This window comes from Amblyraja radiata, chromosome 14 (genome assembly GCF_010909765.2).
Source record: "Amblyraja radiata isolate CabotCenter1 chromosome 14, sAmbRad1.1.pri, whole genome shotgun sequence".
NCBI lineage: Eukaryota > Metazoa > Chordata > Chondrichthyes > Rajiformes > Rajidae > Amblyraja > Amblyraja radiata.
The window spans coordinates 22,605,516-22,627,127 of NC_045969.1; the positions used below are offsets into that span (position 1 = coordinate 22,605,516).

Consider the following 21,612-nt stretch of genomic DNA (forward strand, 5'->3'; position numbering starts at 1 on the left):
CATGACTCTGCATTTGAAGCATTTTGGAATACCAATGAAGTCCCTTGATAATGTAGTGTGCTCTTCACAGCAGGGTTCTGCAAAGAGCTTTGTGAGGATGGCCAGGCTGATCGCTTAAGAATAATTGTGATACATTTTGAACCAAGTTACGGGAGATAACTTCACTGCTCTTATTCAAGATGGTGTCTTGGACTTTCTACCACTTGAGACTTGACACCCACTTAAGAACAGGGAGACAGTTTATGACTTACCTGTAAAGATACATTTCTGATAGTGAAGCATTCCTTGAGTGTGTGCTGGAGGGTCTGCCTAGATTCTGTTCTCTTGTTTTTTGGAGTGGGGTGAAGCCCTATCATCCTGCTTCAGAAGAATACTGTAATGAAGCTTTCATGAATGATGGTGGTGAATATACTTCACTGAGAATTTTGTCTGATAAGTTCGGTACTGTGTGTCCGTTGGGAATAATGCCCAGTTTTGTCATCGGTCATCATCTACAACTAGGTGGAAAAATTAGTGTTGAGCTTCAGTACTGGGAAAGATTGGGAAAACTGAGATTGTTTTATGTTGAAGTAAAATGTCATCAAACCTTGCATGGAACTTGTATTTGATTTGTAAGCATGACCTTGAACTTCCAGTCAATTGTCATCGTAATGATCATCTGTATTGGCTCAATGTAGTTCAATGTAAGCTTGAGATAAAGTACCTTACCTTTTGAATTGACACCTTACAACTTACAACCTTACAACTTTCCAGACAATGTAAAGATCAGCAATTTCAGACAATGATTCTACAATTCTCATATAAATCATCGCCAAGATTAATCTGCTGGTTCATGTCACAGTACCCCACCCTATGCCTATGCACTGCCGTCCCATTTATTATTTAGGTCTACCTACCTTCCCTCCTGTCAGAGACGTGCATTTTAAGTTTAAATGCCCAAGGCTGCCCCATCCTCAGAATATGAAGCTCTGCACAGTTGCAGGATCTTGAGTGATTATGTGCCTTCACATGGTGGTTGGCGGCAGAGCCAGAGCAAGCTCCTCACAATGATACTGGTGAAATTATTGAAAGAAGATTTGATGGACATTGCCTGCTCCATCACCCAGCTTTATCGGTTGGAAGAGTTATCTAAATATTGAAAAATATTGAATGTTACTGACATTTGGAAAATTTCCAAAACAATTAGAAATATTGAATTTATTAATATTTAGTTTCTCAATAATAAAAGGCAACCCACCCCAGAACAATTAACTTAAAAAAAATTAACAAGTATTAATGTTTGACATGGTCAAACATTAGATCCAAGCTGGGACAGACTGTTTCAACGGATTTACCACTTAAGGGTCTGTCCCACTTTGGCGCCATTTGCACGTCATTTACGCGACATTATTTACGTGTCACAAAGCACGACGTGTGCGTCGTGATGTGCATGGCGTGCATGGCATGCATGGCACATGGTGAGGCATAGTGCTGTAGGCAGTGACGCGTGGTAGCGCGCGGCACCCCAGGATTTTGGGATTCAAAAAATCCTCGCGCGCCACCTGCGTGACTCGCAAATTATGCCCAAGTGGGACAGGCCCTTAAGAGATAAGGAATATACACAATTGTACACTTCCATGCTGGTTTAGTAATTTGGCCAGAAATATCACCTATTAAGGATCTACTAACAAAATATGAAACCCAAATTAATTTGGTCAAATTTACCTGTTTTGAAAAAAGTTTAACAAATAATATGGTTATAAAAATATTGTAGTCTCAAAATCTGCCATTTTGCTTTTTCTAGTTACAAACTTTAAGGAAGCATCTGTGAATCTGTGGAATTCATTGCCACAGAAGGCTGTAGAGGCCGTTAAAGGAGGCAGAGATAGATAAATTGTTGATTAGTACGGGCATCAGGGGTTTAGGGGAAAAGGCAGGAGAATGGGGTTAAGAGGGAAAGATAGATCAATGAGAGAGGGAGTTCAGTCTGAAGAAGGGTCTTGACCAGTGGCGGACTGGCCAGGGTGTCAGCTTGCCCGATGGCAAGTGGGCCCCTGATGAAGTGGGCCCCCTATATCAAGTGGGCCCCAGATGAAGTGGGCCCCCTTTGTCTCCTGGCAAACAATATTTTTAGACCCAGTCTGCCACTGGTCTTGACCCAAAACATCACCCATTCCTTCTCTCCAGAGATGCTGCCTGTCCTGCTGAGTTACTCCAGCATTTTGTGTCCACTGAAAGATAGATCAGCCATGATTGAATGGTGGAATAGACTTGGTGGGCTGAATGGCCTAATTTAGCTCCTATCCCATGAACTTATGAATTGGAATTTATTATTCCAATGGGTAGACACAGCGGATCTTGCTACTTCATATGATTCTTTTAATGGTGTGCATATACTGCCGGTTTAACTCACTTTATTTCTAATCTTTGTAATTTGTCAGTTTGTTTATACGCCAGTAATTATTGGTGCTCTGGTTTCTGTTGCATTGTATATATGCTTGAACACTGGATCCAGTCTATAAGAAAACCAGCATAAAGAGTGGAGTTCAAATTTGCTCTATTTTTTAATATAATGAATGCAGAAATAAATACGAGATAGTTCATTGATCAAGATACTAACACCAAAGCGGGCAAGTGGAAAATAATTTGAAGTGGTGCATGAAACTCTCAACTTTTAATTGCATTCTTTTGTAATAAAGAAGTATTTTCTCTCCAATAGCGGAGAATTGTTATTGACTTAGGTTGTGGGTTTATGACTCGTTTCAGAGATAAGAGTATATAATTTAGACTGAACCCCACTGAAGAACAGAGAGAGTGCTACACAGTCTAACTTAACTGCTACCAGATTTGATTTTATAACCAGGTTTCATCAGCCTTCTCGATTTATTTTATAGCGCACGTTAAAGCTGTACAAGGAATTTCTCCTACGTACCTAAAACAAATTATCTGGCTGTCAAATCAGTGCTGTTTGACATATTTTACTGGGGGCAGATTTCTGCCTTTTTATTATTGCAATCGCATCTGTATTTCAAAACTACTTGTTTGGTTATAAACCATTGGCTGTGGAGCATTGAAGTGCAAGACACCGCTAAAATACTTGCAATTTTTTTCTTAGTTATCTTTTTCAGACAGAAATAGATTTTTATATCCATATAATAAATGTTATGCTCATATAGACCACTTTCAAAATTCCAAAGAGTTATTGTAATGACATGAGCATCAGTCTAGCCAACTTCAAAGCCATTTTCAGGCAATGTTTTAAATTCCAATTTGGCAACATTTTATTTTTAAACTGCGATTTATGTGACGTGAACTGCCAGTATTGTTTCGTTTAAACTATTGTTTCACAGTAGGATGTCTAACTACAATTTTTTTTACAACTGAATAAAAATTCCTGAGATCCCATGATATTATTAAAAAAGATGGACAAAGATGAAAAAAAAAATTGAACAAAAATATTCTTGAGTCATCTCATTAGCTCTGCACAGTCGCAGTAAAAACAACACTCAACCATGAAACGTGAAAGCACAATTAATCTTGCAAATTTTAGTGTGATTCCATTTTTAATCCTGGCATCACTGGGAGGATGATCATTTATTACCCATTTCAATCTGTGTTTGAACGAAGTGACATGCGGGTCAGCTGCATTGCTGTGGGTTTTGAGTCGCATCTGAAAATGATGAACCAGGTAACGTCAATTAAATGAGTATTTAAGACGATCTTCATTGTTATTTACTAGCTTACTTTTTTTTTAAATTTCAATAATTGAATTTAAAATCCACAGCTGTTGTGGTAGGGTTTGAATTTGGGTCCTTGGATTGTAGGTCTCTGGGTTGCTAGTCCTGTAATGAAATCTGTGCCAGCATAGTAGTTCAATGTTAAATGCCAATATTAAATGTAAACGTCAGCAATACAATCAATTTGTGTGGTTAAGAAGTTTGATCTCAGAAAATATCCCTACATCATTTCTTTACAGGCATTCAAAAGATGCAGATTTGGGATGGCATGCTCATGTATTTCTCTCATGTCACCTGGCTGTAACATCCATCACAATTATACTTGAAAGATTTTTTTTGTTAGGTATGTAGTGGATATCTTATCCATTATAGTTGCATTGGTCCAGTACTCCTTCTTCAAAATGAGTTATGTTTTTAATCCATAATCATGCCCAATGATGTTGAATTATGTCACTGTTATTTTCAAAAGTCTGAATAATAAAGTAATCAGTGGCGCATTTATCAAATTACAAAACTGTGACAATTCTTGGCCTGGCATCTTAGTCATTGGTACGAAAATAACATGAATTTCTCATGGAATTTCTCCACACTTTTGGACCTTCAGCTCACACGCTAGACCAATGAATGAGCCTGATGCCAAACCATTGCCATTTCCAAACCATCAGATCCTGGGTTATTGGTATTTTGCTGTTAAAACAGAAATTTCTCAGTAGGTCAAGGCTTGGATAGTTATATGGATGGGAAAGGAATGGAGGGTTATGGTCTGAGCGCAGGTATATGGGACATGGGGAGATTATGTGTTCGGCACGGACTAGAAGGGTCGAGATGGCCTGTTTCCGTGCTGTAATTGTTATATGGTTATATGGTTATAAGGCAACATGAGCAGAAAGAGGAACATTAACACTGTTAACAAAATTACTGCTATTGTTCTCTCCATTGATGCTGACTAACTGGTGGAGTATTTCCAACTTTTTGTGTCTTTATTATTCATGAAAACTTACAGTTTGCCATGAATTGTTTAAGATGGTCAGTCTAAGTTGTGTCTGCATTATAGTTTTCTACAAAATAAATATAGCAAATAAATTATTGTGCCTTGGCAATAAACCATCTGATTAATTCCTTTTTATCTTGGCAGAATTTGCAGCGCATGCCTTTGCAATGCCATTGTCCCAAGTGATTGTCAATGATCGAGCCCATAAACAAAAGCAGGATGCTCTGAGAGAGGAGCAGAAGGGCCATTTGGACCTGGTGGCATCAGTCTTGCCATTTGGATCCAAAAGACCCAACAAGGAACTCTCAAGCAGCAATTCATCTCTCAGCTCAACCTCAGAAACTCTCAATGAACCAACATCACCCAATACTCCTGAAGCTGCTCAGCGTGTGAGAAGACGGGTAAGCTTGTTACCCTTTCGCTCTTCTTTCACGGAGCCATTTGTGTTAATGCTTCTCCTACATTAAGCATATTATCATATAAAATGTATAATCTAGTACCTGGTCCTTTGGCTCATTGTAAATGTGGTTGTCGACAAAGAATTACCAACCTAATTCTAGATTCCAGCATCAGGTGTATTATCCTCATGGGCCTGTCCCACTTAGGCGACTTTTTAGGCGACTGCAGGAGATTTTGCAGTCGCCACATGGTCGCCACATGTTCGCAGGTGGTTGCCGGGGAGTCGCCTTCATGGTCGTGAGGAGTTCCCACATTTGGGGAACTAGTCGCTGCCTCATTATGGCCGTCGAGAATTTTTCAACATGTTGAAAAATTAGCAGCAACTAGAATGATTAAGAAGGAACGGCAAATGCTGGAAAATCGAAGGTAGACAAAAATGCTGGAGAAACTCAGCGGGTGAGGCAGCATCTATGGAGCGAAGGAAATAGGTGATGTTTCGGGTCGAGACCCTTCTTCAGACTGATGTGAGGGTGGGGGGGCGGGAAGAAGAAAGGAAGGGGCGGAGACCGTGGGCTGAAGGAGAGCTGGGAAGGGGAGGGGAAAGCAGGGACTACCTGAAATTAGAGAAGTCAATGTTCATACCGCTGTGGTGTAAACTGCCCAAGCAAAATATGAGGTGCTGCTCCTCCTCCAATTTACGGTGGGACTCACTCTGGCCATGGAGGAGGCCCAGGACAGAAAGGTCGGATTCGGAATGAAGTCGCCATGCGAGCCATAGGTGGGTCGCAAGGAGGTCCTAGTGGGTTGCCAGGAGGTCAAAGGTTCTCAGAGGTTCTCGGAGGTTGGAGCCAATGCTGACTGGTGAATTTCATTGGCTCATTGGGGGGAAAAAAGGTAAGCAATAGTTTTCAGAATCAAGGAACCGACCGGTAATGCTAAATATCCGCCGAACTTCACAGCCCTGTATCTTTGGCTTCTTAAAAGTTGTCTCCACTACTTCTCCCCCTTCTCCCTCCTTCTCCCCCGTTCTCCTCCCTCTCCCCCCCTCTTTTAAAGGGCTTACTGTACAATGTGCTAGCCGTCTTAATTACAGCGCCAACCTACCTGTTCATTGCGGTGTGTGTCTGTATCACCTTGGCTTTGCACCGTGGGAATTTGTTAGACAGAGCTCCCCCCCGCTTGCCCTGACCCCTGCCTTTGCGAAGGGTTTTGTGTGGGTGTGTGCGGTTGTTCCACTCTGACAATCGCCATTCCAGTTCCCGGTTTTTCAGGCGACTGCCGGCAACTTGACAGTCGCCGGCAGTCCGCTGAAAAATCGCCTGTGGGACAGGCCCATCAGGCTGCAGCTCTTCATGTCAGCAACCAAGTTATGCATACATGTGATATGAGTTTCCGGCTCTCCCATCCTTTCAGACAGTGAATTCTGGACCCCCCACCATCCACAGAGTGAAAATACTCATCCGCCTCTACCTTCCAGTCCCTCCGTCAGCTACTTTAACCTTATGTACCTTGGTTTTTCATTCCATTACTGGGGGAACTCGGTCCTTGTGTTTCTATCTAGGTCCCTTAAAATTTTATAAATATGAATTAATTCTGTCCCGCAGGTTTATCAATATATCAAAAAAAAATCAACCACAGCTTATCTATTCTTTCCACTTCGTGAGAAGTTTCCAATCCTGCCAACATCGTTATTAAAACGTGTTTTTTTGTTGGATTCATGAGTGTCCAGCTCCAGTTGGATTCCAGTCCTTCATATTATGCCCCATGTAAGCTGTCGGTAGTTAGAACTATGACTATCTCTATTTGTGTACCTTTACATAGGTATGTTGCAAAGCGTACCTGAAGCGTCGTTGAAAATCTGCCGTTGCAAGTGTGCGCGATTTTGGCGCCGTTTAGAGGGGGCGGGTTTAAAACGCGATTTTCTCTAGGCTGTTCAAATCGAAGATGTTCAGCCTAGTTAATTATTAACGAAAAATCGCTGGAAGACCCCGTCGCAAAAGCTATTATTAGTTTTAAAGGCCTCGTAAAATAGTTATAGTAGTTTAAAAATCAATCTCTAAACCCGCGACCGCCAGCAACCGCAGAGTCTCATAAAGCAGACAGCTGAAGTTAGGCTGTATATATTTACATTAAAAAGGGCTTCTAAAGATCCCTTTATACAAAGTTTAATATTGCGAGTAGCTCAATTTGGGCCCATTATATCGCGCAGTATTTTTCTCGGCATTTGGGGCACAAATCTACCGCAATGTGAACGTTCTAAACCAGCGCGTTCCACGGGGACCCACTAGAAAGCTGATTTAAATGGGCATTTATTTACAGCAATTGAACACTAAATTCCTTCCATTTGGCCTATAAATTAATGTAAATGAGATTTAAAAATCATGTTTTATTGTGAATTATTTGTGAATATTATTTGGACATTTAGGCTATTTAAAAATGTTAATCATTTATTAAGAAATGGATAGATGTTTAGATCTAGTAATTGAAGTCTGAAATTAGCTACAATTAGGTAACTAACTAATTATATGCTTTAATTTCAGGTCATCCAAGTAAGATTATTTTATATTTGTTTCAGAATGCTTCAATCTATGATAACTGAAAATTTCATTCAGTTTTCTTAATTTTTAAGAAAGTTATGGGCTTTTGACTGTTCAAGATCACAGCTTTTTTGTTATGTCCATAGAAAATCAATAGGGAACAAGATGCTCATTTCCGAGTATGAAAATGGCCATAACTTTTTAAATACTTGAGATATGAAAGTGAATTAGGTGTCAAATTAAACTTATTTTTATGCTTTATCTGATGGGATAAATTACAGACTTGATTTTTTAAATCTCAAAATTTTGTAACATTGCTACTTTACATCCACCTTATATTGTGAGAATTTTGCTTCATGTACCCTCTTCAGTACAAGCTCTCTTCACTAAATTTCCTGGTCTCCTTTCACAAACTTGTCAGTTTCCCATCTTCACATCGGGGGGGAACGGCCATTTTTTTTAAATGCTTTTGCATTCCCCCCCCATCTGAGAAGACGGTGCAGTTAAGGTATTGGTTGGGATGAGTGGATATGATGTGCATTTGCCAAAGTATCTCCGTGATAAATCCCATAATAGTAAGAGTGAAAAAAATAAAACTCGAGAGTACAAAATCTAGTCTTCTTGAAGAGGAGCCCAGTGTAAGTGGTGGAGGGAGTGTACTGCATCACAAATCCTGTCTTCCAACATCCTGCCTTCAACCACCTTCCCCATCTGGGGAAGAGTCTGCAGTTGACACATTGGCTTCATTGGTCACATCAGAATGCACAGAACCAGTGTGGAAGCATGTCACCCACAATCCCCAGGGACTGACGAAGAAGAAGAAGCATCTATTCAACAGATTAATTTTGGGGGAATCCTGCACCAGCTCTCCCAAGTCCCTTTGCACCTCTGATTTTCGGATTCTCACCCCATTTAGAAAATAGTCAGTGCAATGATTACCAGGATTTGGAATATTATTCTCCATCCTACTTGATCACTTTCTGGCTTGTCATAACTTCTTCATGTTTCTTTGCAGGGTGGGATGTCTGTGGATTCCATCACCGACCTCGATGATGATCACTCTCGACTATTGGAGGCACTACAACTTTCTCTCCCCACGGAAGTGCCAAACAAGAAAGAAAAGCAGAGAGACAAGAAACTAAGCCTAAATCCTATTTATCGCCAGATTCCTAGATTAGTGGACAGCTGCTGCCAACACCTAGAAAAGTATGGTAAATATTGCCCCAATTTCTATTCCTAATGCTCTGGGCTATTACATGGAATATTGAATCTGTAATTGTTTATGTAATTTGAGATCACCCAAGTTTAGCTAAATTTTATTTAGTAAATTTTGAGATTGGTTAATAATTAAACTGCACAGCAAAGGCTAATTTGGACTGCCACCATCAAAAATGCCAGGATATCAGAATAAATTGACAAGCGTTCAAATTTGTCCAATGGAAGTTTAGGATATAATCGAAGAATATCAGAATGATCGACATTTGGGTAAGGATGATAATTTTCTGAGTGATTGCTTGACTGTTATATTAAGAATTATATTTCAAGGATGTTGCCAGGACATGAGGGCCTGAGCTATGTGGAGTGGTTGGACAGGTTAGGACTTTATTCCTTGGAGCGCAGGAGGATGAGGAGTGATCTTATGGATGTGTCGTGGCCGTGTTATTTTTGTAGTGCGATGGAATCAACAGATCTGAATCAAATGAAGCTATCTGGAGAACGTGGATAGGAACGTTTCAGATAGGGACTATATCAAGTAGGGGGCGCCGTCGAGTATGGCTGCAGCTGTTAGTCTTTTCTTCCTTTTTTTAATTTTTAGTTAGTTAAAAAAGTGTTTGTTTTGGAGCTCTTTTTGTCTTTTTATGTGGGGGGGGGGGGGGGGGGGGGGAGGGGGAAACTATTTTCTTCAGTACCTACCTGGTCGGAGATGCGGCTTTTCTCTGAGCCGTGTTTTCACCCCTTCCTCGGATACTCTTTATTTTATCTTTATTTGTGTATTATTGCATTAATAGGCCTGTAGACCTACGGTAAGTCAGAATTTCATTGTTCTGTTTTCAGCACATTCTTAACTTAGTCTGCATTAATCCATTTCACCACCATGGGTGTTTCTCAGAGAACTAACAGGACAGCCATTATCTTCAGCTGTTTACCTTCTTTCTACAGTAAAGAGCTGAGATATTTGCAGCTCAGTTTGGTTATGGAAGATTCTTGGGCTGGCGAATTCCTGGAAACAATTGTTGTCATTTTAGTGCCAAGTATGATTATTAGCAAAGGAAAGACCAATCATCATCTTCTGACATTCCACAATGCTACTATTGGAGAGGCTTGTGCCATCAATAACTCAGTAGTGGTGGTCAGTTGCCTGTTCATAGAATTTAAGCTGATATGATTGAATGTTCGGACTACATGAATAGATGAATGTTAAATATTCTATTTTTCATATCCTGAGCTAAATCTTCCTAGGATCTGTCTATAAGACTTACACCAAAAGAGGCATTTATTTGCCTCCATGCGACCAGAGAAAGGCTGAAGAATTTTTTTGGTATTGTTAAGATCAATTTATCTTATTAATACCAAGTGTTGTACTTAAAATCCAATTTCCGGAGTTGCAGCATCTGGCTTCAACAGGATTCATTGCAGCAGCCTAATTAAATTGCGGCTGCAAAGACATCTCTATTCCTTTTGATTTCCATAAGCAAAAAGAACCACATAGTTAATATTGGTGGATTGCAAGAGCTTGCCGGTTGCAAACCCTTCTGACTCACTTTCGGGTTATTTTTCAGAACCTTGAAATTGCTTACAGAATATTATCATGGGAGCATTTCACCTCAGGAACAGCAACAGTTGTAAAAATAAGTCCATCGTTACCTTTTACAAGCAACTAGGAATTGGCATTAAATCGAATTGCCTGCATTTTCAACATCCTAAAAACAAATTATGTTGGAATGATAACAATGATTTGAAATTTTTAAGCCTAAAAACATTCCACTCACTAATGTCTAAACATATTTGATTTATTGAGATGTTTCTTAATTAATTACCAGTCTGATAAATGGAGCATCAATGTTTAGTCAATCGATTAACCTGTTAAAAATGTTATCTTGCTGTAAAACAGTCAGCACTGCTGACCTAAGGTGCTAACTGCATGGAATTTACATGTTCTTCACGTGACCTGGTTTCTGCCAGATGCTCTGGTTTCCTCCTACGTTTCAAAGATTTAGTTTAGTTTGGTTTTAGAGATGCAGTGCGGAAACAGGCCCTTCGGCCCTTCGGGTCTGCGCCAACCAGCGATCCCCATACCCTAGCACTATTCTACACACTCGGGCCAATTTACAATTTTTATCGAAGCCAATTATCCTACAACCTGTATGTCTTTGGAATGTGGGAGGAAACCGGAGACCCCGGAGAAAACCCACACGGTCACAGGAAGAACGTACAAACTCTGTACAGACAGCACCACTAGTCAGGATCAAACCCGGGTCTCTGGCGCTGTAAAGCAGGAAGTCTACCATTGCACCACCATGCTGCACCATGATTTGTTGGTAGATTACATGCCTACAGTAAGCTACCAACCCATGTAGGGAAGTAGCCAAAGGGGAGCTAATAGCATGAGAAAATATGTTGCTGAGGGCTACAATGGGATGGCGAGAGGAACGAGACTGATGGGATTGCTCTGTTGATGGCCGGGATGGTCCCAACAGGATGAATAGACTCCTTTACAAAAGCGAAGTGTGTAACCATGATATACACTAATTATTTCTTAATATTGTTGCAGGTCTTCAAACAGTAGGAATATTCAGAGTTGGTAGCTCAAAGAAAAGAGTAAGACAGGTAAGACACAACTATTTGCCTTTGCAGGTCATTAAAAAACATCCCATAATTAAATCAAGATATTTCTAGCTTTCCATGTGCATGATCCACTGCCAGCAGAAACTAAAAGGTTATGACCGAAAAATTGTATTATATTGTGCAGTCTATTTCACTGCTACAAGAGTGAAACACGCTAAGGAGCATTGTTGGATTAATTGGATTGGCAACTCCTGGCCAAGTTGTACTTGCACATCTATTGTTAGACATGTGTCTCTCTCAGTGTTGGAGCAGCAGCGGGAGATTTCAAAAGGCACCTGTTGGATTGGTTCAGTGAATCTGTTTCAGTGTCCGAGCAACAGGAGGAGATTTCAAAAGGCAACTGTTGAATTGATTGATCATAATGAGCTAATTGAGCAGTCAATAGAAAGAAGACAAGGTGTAGCGGAGCGGCCAAGTTAGGAGATGTGCTGTGTGGAGGATAAGTGTTGCGTAGAGGGTAAGTATGAGGCTTTGGTCCAAGAGGCTTCTCTTGGCAGGGCCGGCCTTAGTGGGTGCGGGGCCCAATTGGGAATAATTTTGGTGAACCCCAGATTCCCAGCCAAGGTCTGTCAGCCCAGTTATTTAGTATATATTATGAAATTGTACACTAGGTGCTATGGATTATACACTGTGTGAACCTCTCCTGCTCCCTCCCGTTTGACTGTCAGTAGCTCCGCTGGCTTCCAACATTTACCGTAGCCGCTAATTATGTGATTGGACACAATGCCCTTGGAGACAGTGGCTGATTGGACGGGAGGAGACTTATTTGTTGATTGGACGGGAATTTTAAGGCAAGCTGGTTGGTGATTGGATGCAACCCCCTTAGAGACAGCGTTTGATTGGCCGCCAAATAAAATTGTCAAATAGGAAAACAAAAATCGCTGGTCGGTGCGAACTCAGTAGACTATCTGGTTTTATCTCCAAACTAAACAGTATAACATGCAGGTACATTCATTTAAAATTAAATTCAGTGATTATTTCACATGATTTCTCACTGTGTAAAGCTCAATATCTGACCAATTTCTGTTTAACACGTTTGGTGTGCCGTGAGCATTTTTCTCTCACAAAACAGTTCATATCTAGAAAACCGATCAACGAACCAGACAGCAGTTGGACGCAGTCATAGAAACATAGAAACATAGAAAATAGGTGCAGGAGTAGGCCATTAGGCCCTTCAAGCCTGCACCGCCATTCAATATGATCATGGCTGATCATCCAACTCAGTATCCTGTACCTGCTTTCTCTCCATACCCCCTGATCCCTTTAGCCACAAGGGCCACATCTAACTCCCTCTTAAATATAGCCAATGAACTGGGCTCAACTACATTCTGTGACAGAGAATTCCAGAGATTCACCACTCTCTGTGTAAAAAACGTGTTTCTCATCTCAGTCCTAAAAGATATCCCCTTTATCCTTAAACTGTGACCCCTTGTTCTGGACTTCCCCAACATCGGGAACAATCTTCCTGCATCTAGCCTGTCCAACCCCTTAAGAATGTTGTAATTTTCTACAAGATCCCCCCTCAATCTTCTAAATTCTAGCGAGTACAAGCCAAGTCCATCCAGTCTTTCTTCATATGAAAGTCCTGACATCCCAGGAATCAGTCTGGTGAACCTTCTCTGTACACCCTCTATGGCAATAATTTCCTTCCTCAGATTAGGAGCCCAAAACTGTACGCAATATTCCAGGTGTGGTCTCACCAAGACCCTGTACAACTGCAGTAGAACCTCCCTGCTCCTATACTCAAATCCTTTTGCTATGTGTCATGTGTCAGGGTTATGGGGAGAAAGCATGTAGATGGGTTTAAGAGAGGAAGATAGATCAGCCAACGATTCATAGCAAAAGGATTTGAGTTTTATAAGTTTCTATAAGATCCCCCCTCAATCTTCTAAATTCTAGAGAGTACAAGCCGAGTCTATCCAGTCTTTCTTCATATGAAAGTCCTGACATTCCAGCAATCAGTCTGGTGAACCTTCTCTGTACTCCCTCTAAGGCAAGAATGTCCTTCCTCAGATTAGGAGACCAAAACTGTACGCAATACTCCCGGTGTGGTCTCACCAAGACCATGTACAACTGCAGTACAACCTCCCTGCTCCTATACTCAAATCCTTTTGCTATGAATGCTAACATACCATTTGCTTTCTTCACTGCCTGCTGCACCTGCGTGCCTACTTTCAATGACTGGTGAACCATGACACCCAGTTCTTGTTGCATCTCCCCTTTTCCTAATCGGCCACAATTCAGATAATAGTCCACATTCCTGTTTTTGCCACCAAAGTGGATAACCTCACATTTATCCACATTATACTGCATCTGCCATGCATTTGCCCACTCACCCAGCCTATCCAAGTCACCTTGCAGCCTCCTAGTTTAGAGGGGTTTAAACGGTTTAGAGATGTTTAGAGGGGTTCAGATGGGCTCAGGTGTGTTTAGAAGTGTTTAGAGGGGCTAGAGGGGGTATAGAGGTGTTCCGAGGGTACCAGAGGGGTTTAGAGACATTATAAGCCCCCCGTGAGAAATTGTATTTCTCTGAAATTGAAGATAGACATAAAGCTGGAGTAACTCAGCAGGACAGGCAGCGCAGCGACTCTGGAGAGAAGACCCTTCTTCAGACTAAACTGAACTCTTGTCGGTGAGAGTACTTGTGATTGTCTGAAGAAGGGTCTCGACCAGAAACGCAACCCTCTCCCCAGAGCCCTTGCCGGTCCCGTTGAGCCACCTTCAACTTCAGAGCCAAACAAAAAACACAGAGTGCTGGAGGAACTCAGCGGGCCAGGCGGCTGCCTCACCCGCAGGGTTTCTCCAGCATTTTTGTCTACCGCAAAACGTCAATGATTCCGGGAATGCCGAGGCGACAGTGTGAGAGGGCTAGAGAGAGACGAGATGGGGAGCGAGAGAGAGAGAGGGAGGGAGGGAGAGAGCAAAACACAGAGAGACACAACGTGGGTCGGTAGGTGAATGACTAACCTGCACACCAGGAAGAAGCCCCTTCTCGCGGTCCGGGGCCCTCACTCATGATGGTGAGTTTAAAGAAATTCTCAACGTGTCATCGATCTACTTTCCTCAGTAAATGTAATTGTGTTTTAAACAAGTATTAATGACGCCGCGTGAATTTTATTCAAAGGAACACGACGTCATTAATACTTGTTCAAAACACAATAAAATTTACTGAGGAATGCGGATGGATGCATTGATGACATTGTATAACAACGTGTTAAGTACTTGCTGTTAAGAAGTGCTAACAGTACTAGTTAACAAATCGTTTGTGTCTGATGGCCGTGCAGCGGTTGTTATACACAGAGATCCTATACTGGAGCTCTGCTAGAAGATCTTTGGTTATACATGTTCGTTAAAAAAAAAAATCCGGATGGCGAATTAAAAAAAGACTTTATTTAACAAAGAGAATTCATATTTCCGTACGAAATACGGAACATTAGTGCGGGCCCCCCCTTAGGCGCGGGGCCCAATTGGGAGCAATCAGTCAAATCGGCTTAAGGCTAGCCCTGTCTCTTGGAGTCTGACCAAAGACTGAGCAGAGGTGGACAGTAGATAAAGGTACAGTCTGCTGTTTCATGTGTGGTTGTTATGCTTTTTTTTCTTCTTGGTTTTAGCTCAGTAATGCCAGGGTCCAGAATGTCTCCATATGGTTGCATGACATTCTTAAGGGGGAAGGTAAGCAGCCATAAGCCATGCATATTGATACAAATTATATAGGTTGGAAAAGGGATGAGATCTTGCAATATGAATGCTGGGAGTTAAGCGAAATATTAAAAAGCAGGTCCTGCAGGTAGTGATCTCCAGATTACTCCTGGAGCCATGTGCTAGTGAGTGTAGGAACAGGAAGATAGGATAGATGAATGTGTGGCTGAGGAGTTGGTGCGGGGGGTAGGAATTTAGATTTGTTTTCAGCCTGTGATTAGTGGTGCACCTCAGGGCACATTGCTGCTTATGGTTTGTATCAACAATTTGGATGAGAATGTAGAGTGCGTGATTAGTAAGTTTGCAGATGACATTAAAATGAGTGGTATTTTAGAAAGCAAACATGGTTATCAAAAATTACAGCAAGATCTTGATCAATTGGGTGAGTGGGCTGAGGAATAGTTAATGAAGTTAAATGCAGATATGTGCGAGGTGTTGCATTTTGGGCAGGAAATCCAAATCTTCACACTAGAGCCCTGGGAATAGAGAGAGCTAGGTGTGAAGGTACGTAGTTCTGTTCATGGCCCCCAGACGAAACAAAGACAGCATTCTCACCTTTTACCCCACCAGCTTCCGCATCCAACACATCATACTCCGACATTTTCGTCACCACCAATGTGAACCCATCACTAGCCACTTATTCCCATCTTCGCCCCTTTCCGTCTTCCGCACACTCTGCAACTCATTAGTTCACTCACCCATTCCTACCCAAACCACCTCCTCCCCAGGTACATTCCCTTGCACCCACAGGGGATATAACACCTGCCCCTATACCTCCTCCCTCTCCTCTATCTTAGGGTCCCAGCAGTTGAGATAGACAATTGTGTGCACTTCCTCCAACCTCATCTACAGCATCAGGTGTTCCTGAGAATTAAAATAGAGAATGGTAGATATCTAGAACTCACTCCCAACAGGGATGGCGGAATCAGATACAATTGTTTCATTTAAAAAACATTCAGACAGGCACATGAATAGGCAAAGCATAGCTGAATATAGGCTTAAGGTGGGCAAATGGAATTAGTGTGGATGGACAAAAAGATTGGGATAGATGTGGTGGGCTGAAAGGCCCATTTCAATGCTGTACACCGCTGAATAACTATCATTGTGGTAACTTCAATTTATTGTTAGCTATAACCACTCAGATCTCTAGTATCAAAGCTCATGATTTTCGTTCTGTTTTTGTAGTAATCCATTTATGGACATTTGAAACCTTTGAATTTCTCTGCATTGTATTTAATCTGACAATTCCCTGCTCAACTACCTAGTCTATTCATATCATCCTATTGTTTAGCCTGTTCAACATTGGAATTTATCACTCTCATTGCTTTTGCATAATTAGAAAGTTTGGATATGATGATTTTGATTCTCAAGTTCTTACCCTTTCAGCAAGTATTTAACTGTCAGTCCTTCAGGTTATTTCCTAAGCTGGTGATAATCATTGCAAAGATCTCTCCAAACTCCTGTTGGATACCTTTTGAAATTTTATTTTAATACATATGCCTCATATTTTTTAATAATAGTTTCCATAAGTCACCGGGTCACTTTTACTACCTTTTAAAAAAAAATGACGACCATTCCTCATGGTATTTGCTGATTTCAGGAAGATTAGTGGTAGAGTTCCTGCAATTATCTCACCTATTTCCTCAGTAATTTCAAATATCTCTAACTTTAATATACCTTAAATGTGTTTTGTTTATTAAAAGCCAAATAGTTAACAAAGTGAATAGGTTTACAATTCACTCCCATGTTTCCTTTCCAGATGAAATGCATCAGATGAAATGCATCAGATCAGGAAAGAGTGGAGCAAAATAAAAGCCTCTTTCACATATTTTTCAGTCCAAATTGCATCCATTGTCATGCGTCAGCCAATCCCAGCTTCCATGCATGCCTTATTTCTCTTTCCCTTGGGTATGGTAATAATAAAACTCAAATATTTTATTGTTACCATTGACTTCTCATGTCAAATTCGATCAAAACCTTTCCATCACTATTTTAGTTTGTACTTAGCATGCATCGTGGTATTGAATATGTTAATTTTAATTTTACTCTTTAAGCTGCTCATTAATAGACAAGGTGTTAGATTCCAGTGGTTTGGTTGTTAATGTATTGGTCTATTGAATGCTATCCATTACATTATAATGGACAGCATTCATTATTCTCTGAACTTATTCTCTGAAAGAATTCAGTGATTTCTCCACTTTTTGAGCCTTATTCAAATTTTACAGCCCCATTATGAAAAGAGGGATAACTGCTTCTCTTAATATTTAAATATTTTATTTGGTTTTCATTGACCTCTAGTTCTTGTAATGTAAATTGATGCAAGGTGTAATGATTTAAGGATAAAATTTATTGATTATAGAGAATGGTGTTTATGAAGTTGGTTTTTGGAGGGAATTTGACAGTTTTGTCAGTGTTCTATCCATATCTCAACTGATTTCAATTTCTTTTGTATCTAAAAGGACTGCAGTATGATTCTCCTTTTTATTATCCTGTAATCTTCTACCAACATTTGGTATTCCTCCATTTGCACTTGATTCCAGCTAGAGAATGTTCCTGATTCAGTAGAGTGAGTTAGTTGAATGTTTCCTGAAGAGGCAAGTTAGCATCTTCTATTTATGTTTGTTGAGATGAGACAGCTTGCAGTTGCAAGGAATTATTTTGATTTTAGAGTCCAAAAATCTATCACTCTCAGCCTTGATTAAACATCGATGGTCTTCTGCGGCACTGGATTGCACACATTCAAAAGATTAAGGAATGATAATTGAGATGTTTGCACATTGGGAAGTGGTAGTTTGGAGGCCCAGAGGTTACAAGGGAAATGTCGCTCAGAGGGGAGAATGAGCCACTGGAATGCAGTTGGAAGCTTGGGATTGTGTAATCAGGATGGAAGGGTGATAGAAGTATTCAACGTTTACTGTAGAACTGTTGCAGCAGCATGACATTGTTTATTTTATACGTCGACAAAACTGTGCCATGTTGTCCTAGTTGTACCAGGGTTGACTTTCAACAGCCTTCGGGGGACAAATCAGTCCAATTTACCCCACAATGCTCACTTATTTTGCATCTAATGTGGAAGCAAGTAAAAAACTTCTAACGCACAAGTGCAATTCACGGCAGTTAGTGCCCAGTTGGATTTCTGGAGTTCTGCAAAATGACTTGGAAATGTTCGTTATTACATTTCACTCTGCGTTTCTAATCACATTGTACGGAAACGAACAGCACAATCTCAGGAAGTGACACACACATTCACTGCTTATAATGCAAAACTCTACAACTGCATGTTCTTTTATGCCTTCATATTTAAAGCAAAATGTTTGAATTTATTTGTTGAATATATTCAGTAACAGAGCTCCCACAGATTCACTATCACCTGGATGAAAATATTTCTTATCTGAGTTCTGAATGGGCTGATCCTTTATTTCGACTATACCCTGTTTCTGGACACCCCAGCCGAAGGAAACATTATTCCTATGTTTACCGTCAAACTCTGGCAAAACTACCATGTGTTTCAATGATATCAATTCTCATTCTCCTAAAATCTCTCATACTCTTATGGCCCCTCACTACTTAATCTATTGCTTTGAAACAAACCCACCATCCTGTCTACCATTCTGGTCGACCTTTACTGCATTGTCTCTACTGTACAGAATTAAGCAGAGAAGGGAGACCAGATGTATACACAATATTCCATGTAATTGGAGCAAGATACATCCGCACTTGCACTCATCCTCTCGTGACTCTCTTCACGGCTTGTACTTTGACAGTGTTTTTGGAAGGCCATTGTGCACGCTCTTCTACAGCTTATTGGAGCCAATTTAAACTTGCTATATATCTCCCTATATATTTGTAAATTCTAATTCAGATGTTACACTTGACTAAATATACCGTGATTCTCCTTCTTCATCTTGCAGCTACGAGAAGAGTTTGATCGAGGTGCTGATGTTATTCTTGATGAGGAGCACAGTGTTCATGATGTTGGGGCCTTGCTGAAAGAGTTTTTGAGGGATATACCAGACCCCATACTTACGAGAGAACTCTACACAGCATTCATCAGTACACTTTGTAAGAAGATACACTTTATTAGTCTTAACCCATTCAGCTAAATATATCTAGTAATGTAATCCATTTTTAACTTCATCCTGTCAGAAACAAAATGACATTGCTGTTGCTACCTTATCACCATATCAGCAGGTTACATGTCTCCTCAAGACTGTCATGGACTTCCACATCAACTCTGTTTCCTGACTGAACAACTTATTCTGCACTTGCATGTGCCTAAAAAAGCAATAGATCTCAACCTCGAATATAATCAATTACTGAGCATTCTTGACCAGCAAGAGTAGGAGATTCCAAAGACCTACGATACTTTGAGTAAATAAATTTCTCCCATCCCAGTCCTAAGTGGTTGCTCCAGTCCTGAGATTATGACCTTCGATTCAAAGACAATTAACTAATGTTGAATGCAACAAGGAAGCTGCTCTTACCATCAACTGTGTTGAATCTTCCACAACTTGTGTGTGGCAGGAAGATCATCTCTCATTCTTTTAAACGAGCCATATTCTAATATGACATTGACAAGGTTCATGTTTTCTTTAAGCAGTGGTTTTAATTACACTGTGTGGGACTGTTCTCCTTGGATATCCCTCTGGTTGAGACAGGCTAGATGTCCAGTCAGTAGAGGAGAGAGGGGGAGAGCCAGAGGCAGTTTTTCTGGTACATACTCGGCTAGTAGACACAGTGGGATGTAGGTTCATTGAATTTGGACATACTGATCCTGAACAACAGGAGTCTTTTGTGGCTTGGAAGCAGGGACAAGTACTCCAACCAAAACTGCACACAATATTCCAGGTGTGGTCGCACTAGAGCCCTGTAGAACTGCAATAGGACATCTTTGCTCCTATACTCAACCCCTCTTGTTATGAAGGTCAACATGCCATTCATTTTCTTCATTGCCTGCTGCACCTGCATGCTTACTTTTATTGACCGATGAACAAAAACGCCCATATCCCGTTGTACTTCCCTTTTTCCCAACGTGACACCATTTAGATAATAATCTGCCTTCCTGTTTTTGCCAAAGTGTATATCCTCACATTTATCCACTTTAAACTGCATCTGCCATGCATTTGCCCATCACCCAACATGTCCAGGTCACCCTGCATTCTCATGGCATTCTCCTCACAGTTCGCACTGCCACCCAGCTTTGTGTCAACTGTAAATTTGCTATTGTTACCTGTAATCCCTTTATCTAAGTCATTAATATATATTGTAAATGGTTGCAGTACCAGCACCGAGCCTTGCGGTACCCCACTAGTCACTGCCTGTCATTCTGAAAGGGACCCGTTAATCCCTACTCTTTGTTTCCTGTCTGCCAAACAATTTTCTATCCATGTCAGCACTCTACCCCCAATATCATGTGCCCTAATTTTGCTCACTAATCTCCTATGTGGGACCTTATCGAATGCTTTCTGAAAGTCCAGGTACACTACATCCACTGGCTCTCCCTTGTCCATTTTCCTGGTTACATCCTCAAAAATTTCCAAAAGATTAGTCAAGCATGACTTCCCCTTCGTCAATCCATGCTGACTCTGACCACTCCTGTTAGTGCTATCCAAATGTGCCGCTATTTCATCTTTTATGATTGACTCCAGCATCTTTCCCACCACCGATGTCAGGCTAACTGGTCTATAATTCCCTGTTTTCTCTCTCCTGCCTTTCTTAAAAAGTGGGCTAACACTAGCAACCCTCCAATCCACAGGAACTGATCCTGAATCTACAGAACATGGGGAAATGATCACCAGTACGCCCATGATTTCTAGAGCCACTTCCTTAAGTACCCTGGGGTGCAGACCATCAGGCCCTGGGGATTTATCAGCCTTCAGTCCCATCAGTTTACCCAACACCATTTCCTGCACTAATGTGGATTTCCTTCTGTTCCTCCGTCACCCCAGATCCTCTGGCCACTAGTAAATCAAGAAGATTGTATGTATCTTCCTTAGTGAAGACAGATCCAAAGTACCTGTTCAACTCATCTGCCATTTCCTTGTTCCCCATAATAAATTCACCCTTTTCAGTCTTCAAGTGTCCAACTTTGGTCTTAAATAATTTTTTCCTCTTCACATACCTAAAGAAGCTTTTACTATCCTCCTTTATATTCTTGGCCAGCTTACCTTCGCACCTCATCTTTTCTCCCTGTATTGCCTATTTAGTAATATTCTGTTGCGCTTTAAACATTACCCAATCCTCTTGCTTCCCACTCATCTTTGCAATGTTGTACTTCTTCTCTTTTATTTTTATACTGTCCCTGACTTCCCTTGTCAGCCACGGTCGCTCCTTACTGCCATTGAAATATTTCTTCCTCTTTGGTATGAACTGATCCTGCACCTTCTGTAATATTCCCAGAATACCTGCCATTGTTGTTCCACTG

At 40.9% G+C, this 21,612-nt stretch overlaps 1 protein-coding gene across 3 annotated transcripts in view; it reads left to right on the forward strand.

Annotated features, from left to right (window-relative positions):
- arhgap6 (Rho GTPase activating protein 6) overlaps positions 1–21,612 on the forward strand; it is a 487,133-nt gene that overhangs the window by 440,444 nt on the left and 25,077 nt on the right. For all 3 annotated transcript variants that reach the window (XM_033032771.1, XM_033032772.1, XM_033032773.1), the window contains exons 4-7: positions 4,852–5,108; positions 8,659–8,854; positions 11,416–11,471; positions 19,100–19,250. In XM_033032771.1, the coding sequence (XP_032888662.1) occupies positions 4,852–5,108; positions 8,659–8,854; positions 11,416–11,471; positions 19,100–19,250 (660 nt within the window). The remainder of the gene's footprint in view (positions 1–4,851; positions 5,109–8,658; positions 8,855–11,415; positions 11,472–19,099; positions 19,251–21,612) is intronic.